Source organism: Leuciscus leuciscus, assembly GCF_965113295.1.
Source record: "Leuciscus leuciscus genome assembly, chromosome: 3".
NCBI classification, from domain to species: Eukaryota; Metazoa; Chordata; class Actinopteri; order Cypriniformes; family Leuciscidae; genus Leuciscus; species Leuciscus leuciscus.
Genome location: NC_138727.1, coordinates 36,000,928 through 36,015,643, shown reverse-complemented (window position 1 = coordinate 36,015,643; position 14,716 = coordinate 36,000,928). Strand labels below are relative to the sequence as shown.

General features: G+C 36.3%; 2 protein-coding genes across 2 annotated transcripts in view; both read left to right on the top strand.

Moving 5' to 3' along the window:
• The window catches only part of sorcs3a (sortilin related VPS10 domain containing receptor 3a), a 153,161-nt gene that overhangs the window by 64,689 nt on the left and 73,756 nt on the right, over positions 1 to 14,716 (top strand). The window contains exons 6-9 of the mRNA XM_082163362.1: positions 2,386 to 2,475; positions 3,277 to 3,456; positions 7,643 to 7,789; positions 12,330 to 12,432. Of these exons, the coding sequence (XP_082019488.1) occupies positions 2,386 to 2,475; positions 3,277 to 3,456; positions 7,643 to 7,789; positions 12,330 to 12,432 (520 nt within the window). The remainder of the gene's footprint in view (positions 1 to 2,385; positions 2,476 to 3,276; positions 3,457 to 7,642; positions 7,790 to 12,329; positions 12,433 to 14,716) is intronic.
• Positions 1 to 14,716, top strand: part of LOC309494152 (uncharacterized protein) — a 336,845-nt gene that overhangs the window by 305,340 nt on the left and 16,789 nt on the right. The gene's annotated exons all lie outside the window — the stretch shown is intronic.

Sequence of the window (14,716 nt, the reverse complement as noted above, 5' to 3'; positions counted from 1 at the left end):
TTTATGCGTTTTGGCCGTTTATTTAGATCTAAAAACGCAAACTACAAGTTTTTGAAAATCTTCTCCGTGTAAACTACAAAAACATGAATCTGTGAAAAGGGTGATGTCATTTGCATGCGTATTACGTGTTCAATCTATAGGCGTGTAGTGTTTCTTTACAAAGTGACATCGCCAACTACTGGCCTGGCTGCATAATACAGCGTTTTTATTTGTTTTCACAGATCCGTGTGAACAGGGATTGTTTTGACAATGTTGTCACCTGTGCAAAGAAAAAACGTTTCCATTTTCTGTACGTCATTGTCATGTAAACGTACCCTTAGTCCCTGTTTCGGAACAAATCCAATTATCTACAGGTCTGAAAATGCCCTAAAACTTCACGTGTAATTCATTGTTACTTTCTGTAATTTTTTGTGAAATGTAGCAGTGTGGGAAAATACAAAGAATTGCATCTATAGTCAATAGCCAAAATTGGCCACAACTTCAGACTGGAAATTATAAATTGCAATCTTTCCTAGCCAACCGAAAAGTTCCACACATTGTTGGGAAGGTTCAAAACATTTACTCCCATCCCTCTCGGAAGAACAGCAGAGCAGATAACACGCTCAACCCCAATGTTTTGTCACGTCGCATCACAGTCCAAAGAATGTGAAACAGAAAAATCGATCATCCCAATTTCTTTCGAAGTTCAACTGCCCCTGGAAACCATCGATCCTGCCTGCTCCTTCCTTCTGTTGCACGCAGAGCCGCTTTTCGGAGACACGTCGGACATGCTGTTTGTTTAGAACTTTCCCCAGACCGCCGCTCTCCTCCTCTGCCTCTCTCTCCTCCTTTATTGAAAGCATGTTACCCGCTAAGAAGCTTAATTGTTTCTGTCATATAATCATGGACCCATTTTATTCCCATGTTCAAATTGGAATCCTGTTGGGTGTATATATGCCCTCTAATTGAAATTATGAAAAGAGGTGGGATGAATTAAACATGCCCGCTACTTTGGCAGAATGAAGTATCTTTTGTGCTGTGAAACGGTTATTTATTTCATTCTCCATTCCCCCTTGTGTAGCTGTAGATTTGACAAGCTTCTGACAGTTCTTGCTGTGTATGCTAACAACCAGTGTGTATTCGCTACACACGCTATCATTAGCGCCAACAATCCCCCTCGGAGTGGGATGGGAGCAGCCGCGTTGCTTGCGAGAATTAAAGATTTCTCTTGACAGAGAATAATGAGGGTATTGATTGTCCTACAAGATATTTACCACTCTCCACTCCACTCCTGAACTGCAAAGGGCATCGACAAATCCAGGCCATGCAGTATCCTCCAAATCATAGGGGGAGATTCTTTTAAACGAGCCGTTCTAGACACTCCACTCTCCGTTACTGAATTAGCCTTCTGAATTTACAGGTTTGTTTGATGTGCTGGAGAAGACAGAAGGTTAATAGCTCAGGATCTCATTAAATGACTGTGCTAGGGCTGGATGCTATTACAGTATAGACCTTATGCGCCATTTTTGCGGTAGCTCTGAATATTTCTATGGCATCACTGTCGAAGAGTAATTCGCTGGTGAAGTGGATTTCCTTATTGTAGAGTTAACGAAAGTTATCATGGCATTGTGATGTTTGAAGTGGATGTCATAACAAATGTCAGGATACCTGGAAGATTTTAAAATGAGCGGTTCATTCTGTGGAAATACAAACCGGAAGACAGAACTCAACGAGCGCAGTGCTGAAAAGGGGGCGGGGCTACATAAGGTCTATTTACTACTGCTAGACATGCTGATAGATGTTCTGCTATATGATGATAGACGCATTACAAAATGTAACTTTTGTTGTATAATAATAAAATAAATAATAATACGTTTATTTTATGTAGCGCCTTTCAGGAAACTCAAGGTCGCTTTACAATAAAGTATATACTGTATACTGCAGTATAGCAGAATAACTATCGTTTTTTCTCCAAATGTTTTTAATGATTGTTTTATTAGTTTATTAAGGACTCAAATTAGTAATTTAAAATCTGAAAAAGTAATTAATTTGCTCAACTTCCATTACCGGAATAGCCGCTTTCCGATTATTTATACCTGTATATACACTACCGTTTAGACGTTTAACCCAACATGTTCTGTCCGAAACTTACCCATCTCTGAGTTGCCAGTTAGGTTACTTTTGACAAAGCCAATATTAGAGTGTATATTTTAATATACAGCATCAGCGTTATATAAAATTACTCATACTGTGTGATGTAAGATGTTGGTCATACTGAACCCTTCTTAACTTTTCTTCAGAGTACAAAGACAAATCAATATTTACTGTCAGTGGATCTTCCAGTGTTGAAGCCAGTTATTTGATATCTGAGATATGAGATATGATTTTTTTTTTTTTTTCATTCAGGTGACGACTACTGGCAGAGCGAGCTACTATGTATCCTATCAAAGAGAACATTTTGTACGCATCAAAATCCCCAAATACTCCCTTCCAAAGGTAAGAGGCTACATAACATTTCAAAATGAATTAGATTGATTAAAAATAAAATATTTGCAGTTTTATTTAGTTATATTTAATCAGTTACAGGGCTGGATTTACCTCAAATTGCGACATAGGCAAAATACAACAGGCAAAATTATTTTTTTGGCCCATCCATCTTAACTCCTCCCACCCCCAAGTTTTGAGGCTTTACCAACCGGCAATTTGCGGAGCCAGTGGAGTTACACGTTTTAATCACAAGCTATTTTTAATACTTTTCATTGGTTAAATATTTGCAAAACCCAGAGACTGATATAACGGGAGACCAAAATAAATGATTTATGAAGAAAAAAAATACAAAATATGGAGATACAGGGTTCCTGTTTTATTTTGATTTGTTTATTTGAAAATCATTTATGAATTTTATTTGTGCATTTTTATGATTTAATTAATTATTAGCTTTTGATCAGCTTACAAATCCCCTGCAGATACCTCGCTTGATACAACAGTGGTTTTGGCTTTTATACTTACACCTATTGGCTTGGATTAATGATTACACAAAAGTAAAGGTTTTTAGTCACCAATGCCAAGCACATTTCTGCACATTTCTCCAGTTATAGGACTGAAGTACAACATCGTTTCAGTTGGCTAGCTTTGGTCAGCTGGGTATACATTAAAACACATGTTCAACTGAGCTCTTCGCAAACATGTAATCCCGTAGATCATGCCCGGCAAGAACTAGCAGGGGTCCTTACTAATGACTTCTGCTTTCTTTTTTCTCACCCTTCAGCTGTCTTTTCTCCTTCTTTCTTTTTCTAGGACATGCATATTGTGAGCACAGATCAAGGTCAGGTTTTCACCGCCGTCCAGGAGTGGAACCAGAACGACACCTACAACCTGTACATATCTGACACGCGTGGGGTGTACTTCACCTTGGCCCTGGAAAACGTCAGGACCAGCCGTGGCCTCGGAGGCAACAGCATGATCGACCTTTACGAGGCATAACGTCATCACTAACTTGTTAACACGCTAACATTAGCCTTCAAGTCAACGGCTTCATGCTAGATGCTCATTACTCCTCAGGCTGCATTAGAATTCATGTCAGACGCCACTTCTCGCCCTGGCACTCAAGCATAGCCCACATTATCTTAAGCCTCTGGGGAATTAACAAGCATAAATGAACGATAGCAATGAAGACAGAGAGATAAATTGAGTTGTAGTTAAATGTTATCGAGGGGGTGCTAGCGGGGAGAGGCTGCTGATTCAATGGGAACTGCTCGCGTTTCATGTACAAGCCCGTTTTAAAGGGGTCCTATAATAAGGAATGAAGTTTCCCTTGATCTTTTGAGATTAGAGTTCATTGTACCATGAAAACAGACTGTAACTTTCTCCATCTAGGAAATCTAGCTTAAGTTTTGCTGTGTTTTGGAGCATGATAGCTGGTGTCTCGAGCACGGTTAAGGAATACTGTCAGTACAATTCTCACATAAAAATTCATATTGTCTTCATTGTTTATTTAGCATCAACGTTAATGCATATCAGAACCTTCAAATAGTTGTGTAGGATAGGTACTTATATCGACTTCTAGAGAAGTTTTTTAATAATAATAATAATAATAATAAATTCAATAATTAGGAATCTTTTAGTTGTTTCAAAGATCTTGTGAAGACAACAGAGCTTGGGGGTCATTATTATATTGTCAAGCAACAGCCTAAAGGACTTACTAGACAGGCTTTGTACTTCTATGAGAGAAATAAATATCAGCTCATAAAAGAGAATAACATACGGCAAGTGGAACTGAATGAAGTGAATTGCCTTTCAATCAGTTTCTCCTGTTATGTTATTTAAACACCTCTCAGCTGTAGTCTGCATTATACCCTTTTCAGGTCAATGGCTTTGCTTTGCTTTGCTTGCTTCTTTTAATAAGGCTAAATTCTCTATGTTGTAGTAATAGGCTGTTAGATATTTTCTTTTCAAGTACTAAAGTGAATAGACCTTATTCACAGCAGCGCCATCTTTGATTTTTAACGAGAGCGAGGCTGTGAGGGATAGACATACATCTCTTCAGTGGGATGTACTGTTATTTAATGTGTTTTTGGATTGCTCTGCTGAAACACTGCAAAAATATATTTCCAAGTAATTTAAGTTTTAAAAAACAACAACAATGAGCTGTGGAAAATGATAAGTGATCTATAGGAGCTTTATACAGCTTTTTAAAGCGGATGCGATTGAAAACACTGTAAGTCTGTCCCTCACAGCCTCGTTTTCATTCCTGTCAAGGTCTATAAAAAAATGTACTTACAAATGTAAATACATACTTGCAAAAAATAACCTAAATATCGGAATATGTATGTATATATACTTTTTTTATTTATATTTAATTAATTGTAATAATTTAATCGAAACCATATAATTTGCATGATTTTTTTTATACTAAATAATAAAATCACTAGTCTGCCACAATCAAAATTATTTTGTGAGGGTAAATCCTCACTAGAAAACTTAAGTATCGGAAGTATCAATATTTCAAGATCGATCCAGCTGTCTGTGGCCAAGAACATTGTCTGTAGTTTTTCTATAATAATAGATTTGCCAATTGAGTTCAAGGAAACCATTCTTCCTTCATGACAGTAAGACATTACCATCAGACTATGGTTGCTCTCAGCATACACTATATTATATTGCTTTAAAATTAGCAGCCTGTACAAAGCACAAAAAAAGTCGAGGACTGAAACATTCACTCCCCTTGTCCAAGCAGCTAAAAATAGTCTCCATTAGTGAGTGCGTGCAAGGATGGTTTCATTAATGCATTGGTTATGATGCGCCTCCCCATTGCTGTGCCAAGGCTGGCTCAATGCACGCTTACCCTGCCAATACTGAATCAGCAGTCCATCCATATCTCTAATAGATTGCAGCAGCCTTCATTACTGCTTATTGAAAACTGGCTTTTTTCACTGAAACTCCAGTTGGAGCCTATACGCGGTTTGTGGCTGGAAGTTTGTCATATTTATCTGCTTATTGATCGGCGAGAAGTGGGGTTATTTTACTTTTTATATAGTTCTATAACAGTAATGATTAATAATGCATATTTTGATTCTGGCACCATTTGCACAAACTTTTTTGGTGTTGGCATCAGCGGCATGTCATTCTGTTGGCAAAGTATGCACTATGATTTCCTTGGCAACACTAAAATATAGACAACCGTTCAAAAGTTTGGGGTCAGTAAGATTTTTTTTTTTTTTTTTTTTTAGAAAGTAATACTTTTATTCAGCCATGATGTATTTCATTGGTTCACTATAAACAATTTCTAACCCTCCCAAATCAAAAATTTCAAGTGACCGATAACATCAAAATTTTTCAATTGGCCCAAGTGAAATTCTTGTTGCAATAGTCTGTTAACATTGGCTCAATGAGAAATAATACGTCAGACTAATTGAAAAATTTAGATGTTATCGGTCACTTGAAATTTTTGACTTGGGGATGTATTTTTATTTTTTTTACAGTGTTAGAAGTAACAGTAAGGACTTCTACATTGTTAAAAAAAAAAAAAAAAAAAAAAAAATATATATATATATATATATATATATATATATATATATATATATATATATATATATATATATATATATATATATATATATAATGTTTCCAATATTCTATTATCAAAGAATTTGAAAAAAAGTTGTTTTACAATGATCAAATAAATAGTGAGCATAAGATACTTATTTCAAAAACTATTAAATAATCTTAACATCCTCAGTCGTTTGAACGGGAGACTCTTAAAAGTAAAGGTTCCATTTTTTTTTTTATATAATAGATGCCATTTTTTTTTTGAGTGAAGCAGATTAAAAAAATCTAATGAACCTTTTTGCACTATAAATAACCTTTTTGTGGAATGGAAAGTTTCCGTGAATGTTAAAAGGAATAGTTCACCCAAAAAAGAAAATTCTATCATCATTTACTCACCCAAGTTGTTTCAAACCTGTATGAGTTTCTTTCTTCTGCTGAACACAAAATAAGATATTTAGAAGAATGTCAGTAACCATCAACTGTTTGGTTACCCATATTCCTCAAAATATATTTTGTGTTTAGCAGAAGAAAGAAATTCATACAGATTTGGAGCAACTTGAGGGTGAGTAAATTTTTGGGAAAACTATCCCTTTAAAGGTTCTTCATGGAACCATCAATGCCAATAAAGAACCTTTATTTGTAAGAGTGTAGTGTACAATAGACCCAAAAAGCTTATGGACAACAATGTTTCATTGGTTGCTTTCTCAGAATAAAATTGTCTTAGCCATTTTTATTATTACTTTTAACCAACTGGTCTCAAAGTTGATTATAAGCGGATGTAGAAGGTCAGTTCCCCAGGTTGCCAATGATTTCCAATTTGTTTTTCCTCCCAGTTGAAAAGTCACCAACATACAGTATGTTGCATCCCAAATGGCTTCTTAAACAGTTAAAACATCAAGACTTTTTTGGGTTATTCGGATTTTACTCTGTTTTTAACAGATGTATTTCAGGCTAAAGATCTTTGCTTTGTTTGCTCTTTTGATTGTTTGCATAGTGCTGAACACATAGCCCTGATTAATTCATTGTAAACACGAATGAGCAGCTGATCCACTCACTGAAGTGTGACCCGATTTGCAGAACATGCTGAATATGAACCACTCTACAACAACCAGTACATCCATCTTCTTCCAGGGAGAACATTGGAATGGAGAGATGGAAGCTAAAGGATAATAAATAATTACCACTGTGATTGACATGCCTGGCCAGCGGAGGGGGGGGACATCATTAGCCATGTCCATCCAATGCGGCTCCGTCACTGTGACACTGTCAAATGCAGTCCCTATTAGTGCCACTTACAGACTCGGACCCTGCCTTAGAGCAGGCTTCGCTAGCGGGAGCAATTTAAACCGGTCGCTAGCACCGCTGTCACGATTCAATATTGCTAAGTTTGGACTTGTTTCAAGCCAAGGATGAGCAGCCTGGCTGTGGGTTAGATGCGTGTCAGCTAGAGGAATACCTTGAAATTGTCTGGAACATGTCAGCTAGCTTGAGCTATCATAGAGTGGGCGTTAGATACTGCGTAATTAAGAGGCTTTTTTAGATGACAGTCGAAAGAGCTGTAACCATGGATATAGATGTTCATATTTGTATTGTATTTCTTCCCCCTTGTTCCCAGGTAGCAGGGATTGAAGGCATGCTCATTGCTAATAGGAAGGTGGAGAACCAGGTGAAGACGTACATTACTTACAACAAGGGCCGCGACTGGAGGCTTTTGCAAGCGCCTGCTACTGACCTGGCTGGAAATCCCATTCATTGTGTGCTGGTAAGGAAGTGGGAGAGAGAGAAATAAAGATGTGGGTTGGACAAAAATTCATTTCATTTATTATTTCACTTCATTTCATTTCATTAGTCAGTGAATTATTTATTTATCTCATGTTAATCATTACTAAAATACATTTTATACATTGTGAGTGTTATAAAATTAAAAATAAAGTAAAATTAAATGAACAATAAATCAACAATGAATCAATACAAATTTTCATTTTGAATTTTGTTTCTTCATTTTTTTATTGTATTACAATTTTTAATAGTGAGTGAACTATTCCTTTAACTTGGTAAATTTGTTGTTTGATAGATAGATAGAGTGATTGATTGATTGTTTGATTGATTGATTGAGTGATTGAGTGATTGATTGAGTGATTGAGTGATAGAGTAATTAACAAAAACAACAAATTGACCAAGTGACACACACTATCATATACAAGTCAAGTCAAGTCAAGTATATTTGTATAGCGCTTTTCACAATACAGATTGTATCAAAGCAGCTTCACAGTATTAAATTAAAATAATACAACAAGGTTTGTTTCTAGTGGAATTTATTGATTGATAAAATTAAATTAAATATCCCCAAAATATCCCCAACTAAGCAAGCCAAAGGCAACAGTGGCAAGGAACCGAAAAACTCCATCAAGTGACCTAATGGTGTCCTAAAACTCCATCAGGTGACCTAATGGAGAAAAAAAAACCTTGGGAGAACCCAGGCTCAGTCGGGGGCCAGTTCTCCTCTGGCATTTATGAACTTGTAGTTTGAACTGTAAGATTAAAAATATTATATGAATGCCTGGCTGAAGAGATGTGTCTTTAATCTAGTTTTAAACTGGGAGAGCGAGTCTGAGCAACGAACAGTATCAGGAAGACTATTCCAGAGTTTTGGAGCCAAATGTGAAAATGCTCTCCCTCCTTTGGTGGTTCTGGATATCCTAGGTATGACCAAAAGCCTTGAATTTAGTGATCTTAAAGAGCGTGATGGATTATAGGGCGATAGAAGATCCGTTAAATAGACTGGAGCTAAGCCGTTTAGGGCTTTATAAGTCAGTAGCAATACCTTGTAATTAATACGGAACTTTATAGGTAACCAATGCAGTGATGATAAAATCGGTGTTATATGATCATATTTTCTTGATCTCGTAAGAACTCTAGCGGCGGCATTTTGGACTAACTGTGGTTTGTTTATTGAGGATGCAGGACAACCAGCTAATAAAGCATTACATTAATCCAGTCTCGAGGTCATGAATGCATGAACTAACTTTTCTGCATCAGAAACTGATAGCATATCACGTAGCTTAGCAATGTTTCTAAGGTGGAAAAAGGCTGTTTTTGTAACATATGAAATATGATTTTCAAAAGACAGGTTGCAATCGAGTATAACACCCAGGTCTTTTACTGTAGAGGATAAAGTAACAGGACATCCTACGATGTTAAAGTTGTATTGTGCGAGGTTTTGTGGGCGGTTTTTTGAACCGATAAGTATTACCTCTGTCTTGTCTGGATTTAATAAAAGAAAATTATGCGTCATCCAATCTTTTATATCTTTAACACACTCTGTCAATTTGGATAATTTAGCGTTTTCATCCGGCCGTGATGAAATATATATTTGAGTGTCATCAGCATAACAATGGAAACTAATTCCATGTTTCCTTATAATATTTCCAAGTGGCATCATATATATTGAGAATAACAGAGGGCCTAACACAGATCCCTGCGGCACTCCATAGTTTACTGGAGTTATGATCGATTTTTCTCCATTTAAATAGACAAAATGGTAGCGGTCAGATAGGTATGATTTATACAGTATTATATATATATATATATATATATATATATATATATATATATATATATATATATATATATATATATATATATACTTTTAATTAGTATTATTTATTAGTGAGTGAACTATTCCTTTAACTTGGTCAATTTGTCCAAGTTGATCAAATCATATTAATTATTACTAAAAACTATTTCTTATTATTTTATTTTGTTATTTATGGGTACACAAAAGAATATGCAAGGAAATGTAGGAATTATCTCTTGTTGGCATGCACTTAGCTTAACTGTCTAATTCTCACAAGGAAATTTTGTTTCTCCAAATAATTTGATTAAAGGCTACAGACTCTGTAATGCATAATATTGCATAAAAGGATATTAGATTTTCCTTGTGTAGGTAAATCAAGTCATATTTTATTATTATTATTATTATTATTATTTTTAAATGAAAACTAGTTTTAGGGTCTTGGATACACATCGGGAACCATGGATATTTAGTAGCGGCAACATGTTTAGATGCAGAAGAAAAAAAATGAAGGCTGAAATACACACAGAGCCCCTGCAGATTGAAGAGACTTGAATCTGAGTTGACTGTAATAGTTCTCTTGTTTGACACTCTCATAGCCTCCTATAACCCTTACGATTATTGACTTGAAATCCTGTTGCCTTTGCCGTCCACGTAATAATGTCAAGCCATCCATTGAGGGGATGAAAAGGACAATTTCTTGCATGTGGAGAGCAGGTATAATTCTTGTTTTGTTATGTTGGAGGTCCTAGGAGAGTTACTTCTCTGTTTTAATGTCAAATCCCTGTCTTTTGCCGGTAATGACTGTAAAAGGCAATTAGCCCGTATGGTAAGGATAGCACTTTCAACAATGCCATACCCCCCACCCTCCTTCATGTTATCTTTTCACTGTTGGATAAATAACATGTACCCACAATTGCACTCAGTAATAAAACATCGCACATGCCCTTTATTTCAAATACACATACTTGTACAAGTCACGGCTTGAGGCTGTCTAGTTTCTACTTGCTATTTCTGAATATTTACTAACACGGACCAATCAGCTGTAAGCTTGAGGCTACTTCAGCAATATTACAATTAAATCAAATTTCACTTTATTTGGAAATGCTATGAAATTTACTTTGCATGGGCTATTTTAGAATAGTAAAATGCATACCATTAAAAAAATTGGTGGTAATAAAAAAATAATTATAATAATTTGAAGGAAGTCTCTTATGCTCACCATTTATTTGACTAAAGATACAGTACAACAGTAACAGTAGATTCAAACTAGCTGTTTTCTAATATGTTTTAAAATGTAATTTATTCCTGTGATGTCAAAGCTGAATTTTCAGCATCATCACTCAGTCTTCAGTGTCACATGATCCTTCAGAAATCATTCTAATATGCTGATTTGGTGCATTTCTTATGATTATCAATGTTGACAACTGCTAAATATTTGTATAGAAAGCATGATTTTTTTTCAGAATTATTTGATGAATAGAAACTAATAGATTTGTTGTAACAATGTATAAGTCTTTACTTTCACTTTTGATACATTTAATGCATCCTGGCTTCAAAAAAACAAAAAAAAAAACAACAAAAAAAAACGTGCTAACCCCAAATAATAGTGTATGATAGTTTAACTACAACTGAAAAACAGAAGATTACTCAAATTATACAACCAGAGCAGTCATTTAATAGCAGTCAAAATAAAGTGGACTGATGTATTATTTATTTACATTATTATATGTACATTGACTGCTTCCCGTGTAGAACAGATGATTATAATGGCCACGATTTAGTTTTGACGAGTCACGGCATGCCACAGTGTATAGTGCTTTCAGTTTCGGGAAATCAACTTCCTTATTGGAAAAGTGTAATAGAATGACACATAAACTTGGAAACTTATACAAAAATTCACAACTCAGGACATCATTGTGCAGTGTTTCTGCACCCAGGGAGATGCTCAAAGTTAATTAAAAAACATGTCAAGCAAACAAAACGCATCAATGAGTCAAAGCTCCGAAATGATATGATAAAATGTTAGCAAACGTGTGCAGAGACAGGGGTGATCATCTGTGTTGATTACACCTATAAAACATCAAATCACATTGTTTATCCTCTGCAAATTGGTTTCCAGGTGACTGTGTTAACAGCCAAACACCTACTAATCTAATAGAAGCATTGCCATTTTGTTTTGTATCGTCTACCAAAAATCTGGCCTTTATGGTTTGAACTTTAGATATTTGGGAAAATATCAAATATGGAATATTCTACATCCGAATTTGAATGGATTATTCTCGCAACAGCTGTATTTTTCTCAATTCTACATGTGTTGCCTTGATAAGCATAGTATCTTTTTGCAGCGTTGTCCTCTATCGTCCTTTAACATGATTGGCTAGGTTTGCTTCATAGATGTATTTCCTTGATTTACCTGAGCTGTTATTTTGTTTACATGCAGATATCCGACCACAAGATTAACAGTACCCAGTACACAATAGATCACACAGCATTGTCCATGGTACTCCTGGGTCATGACAGTGAATTATGGGAGTTGTTTCTATATCATGAATTGTTTAATATTAAGCATAAAGTCACCTACAATATGGCCAACACAGCACTGCCTGTGCGCTTATTGTCTTAGACGTTCTCATGCCTGCGGGATCACGTTGGCTTGCTTTGATTGACAGCTACATAATAGCTTTGTTGTGGCTAATGGAGGATGTGTCTCTTTCTCTCTGCTCAGCCGTTTTGCTCGCTGCACCTACAACTGCAGATGTCAGAGAACCCGTACCTCTCAGGCTCCATCTCCACCAAGAGCTCGGCGCCGGGAGTCATCGTGGCTACAGGTAAATGGAAAACCTGAGCGACATGTGTGGGACTGTCATGTTCGGTTGCTGTTCTGTATGTCGGTGAGAAACTAAAATGTTGCTTGATACTTCAGGCTGGTCAGTAAGAATGCTTTCACACCAGAGCTTTTGCTGTTCGCAGTCAGAGATGTGTCCTGTTAGTTGGTGTTGAAAGTGGTTTTTGGCATCAATTGAAAAAGTGATATGACATTTGATTCCTCTCAGCTTTGCAATGAGCAGTTCACCCTAAATTACAAAAACGAACCACAATAGAAAATTCTGTCGTATGTCAACTCCGTGGAGCATAAAATAATGAAATGTCCATACAGTGGAAGTCAATCATTCTCCAAAATATCTTCTTTTGTGTTCTGCAGAAAAAAAGTCATGCAGGTTTAGAATTTTAGAGAATTTTAATATCAAATCTGATAATGAGCAGCTTGAATGTGTTTTAATGCTTAATTTGCTAACTACTGTAGCAGAAGTGACCAGCCAAATTTAAATCTCACTTGTGCAGGTTTTGTTACACTTCCCTAGCCTGGAAATCCAGACCTAAATCTAAAAGATTAATGGTCTGGCATCGACTAATGAAAATCGGCCAGCTCGAGGGGCGGCACCCAGCATGCATTTGAAAATCTCACTGCACGCAATTGGATAACACTACGACCAATCACAACAAGCCCCATACGCTTAGCTACCAGCGGAGATAACTGGTAGATTAGACTCTTGCCGTATCCGGTCGGCAAAACAGCAAAAACATCCTTCTTGCAAAGGAACGATTCGAGTGCCGTCTTCTGTTCCTCTTTTAGATAAAAATCCAAGTCAAACTCGTTCATTCTAGCGGCCAAAGCCGTTTCAAACAACTGGTGTTCATCCATAGCCATCTTGCAATGTTTACTAATGACTTCGACGTCACAGCGCTGTCGTCATCTGTTTAGCTCGCCTCTGGCCCACCTATATCAGATAACCCGATGTGATTGGTGCAGCTCGGATACAAGGGCATATTTAATGAGCTCCATTACTCAACGCCAGAGTAAACTCGCTGAGCAAATTCAGCTTGTGCTCTCGCAAGAACTCTGGATTCCCAGGGTAACACTTCCCTGCTATTAGAACAAACTAATGCAGTTCCATGCAGTTATCAATGTACAGAAATGCACATTATTCTCTTATATGAATGTCTTCATATTTCGTTTTTTTTGGCTTATGCAATGGCCTTGATGCATGTTCGAGGCCATGCACCAAAATGTTGTAATGGTATGTAAAACCATTACAATTTTCCTGTTTTCCACAGAAATATCCATCAACAGTTTTCAAATTGATAGTGTCATAACTCATTTCTCATTTGTGTTGTACTTTAATGGGTGGCCAGGTGTTAAATATTTGTCATGAAATCACCTCAAGTGCAATCATTTATTAAATATACAGGATTTCTCTAAACATAAACATCTCTCTCATTTCACATCTCCAGCGGGTTTGCTGTTGAAGTTTTCACTCGAAGGAAATAAACTAATTTCTCACAGGCAACTCAAGGACGTACAGTCACTTCCTCTCAGTTCATTCTGACAGTCTTAGAAGACAGGGCAACAGCACACAGCAGAGGCGACTGCAGGCGGTTATACGCTAGTCATCATGTTTGTGTGCGTAGGCGTAAAACAACATCGACGCAACAAAACTACACAAGAGTATCAGTTCATCTGTGAATATGCAGCACTCTTTCCTTATCTTTCTCGTTCGCTCTACTGTAATTCAGAGTCGTTCCCAGAGGGAAATTTTGTTGCTCAGAACTTTCTCTTGTAGAGCTTCAGAACACTGACTCAGATGTTTCTCCTAAAATTCACAAAAATTAGACATTTGTTTTCATGCAGTAAGAGTTTACAGATATAAAATGAGTGTGGATAATATACAGTAGCTCAGACCATTTGCTCTTGGATGAGTAGAAGTGTTTGAGTTCATATTGAAATATTTTAATAGCCTACTTTTATTCTGCAAGGATGCATTATACTGATCAAGAGAGACCGTAAATACATTTAGAATGTTACAAAGTGAACAAAATACATGAAATAAATGAAATACATTTAAATGCTTTTCTTTTGAACTTTCTATTCATCAAATAATCCTGAAAATAAAGTATCATGGTTTCTACAGAAATATTAAGCTGCAAAACTGTTTTCAACACTGATAATAATAAATGTTTCTTGAGTAGCAAATCATCATATTAGAATGATTTCTGAAGGATCATGTGTCACTGAAGACTGGAGTAATGATGCTGAAAATTCAGCTTTGCATT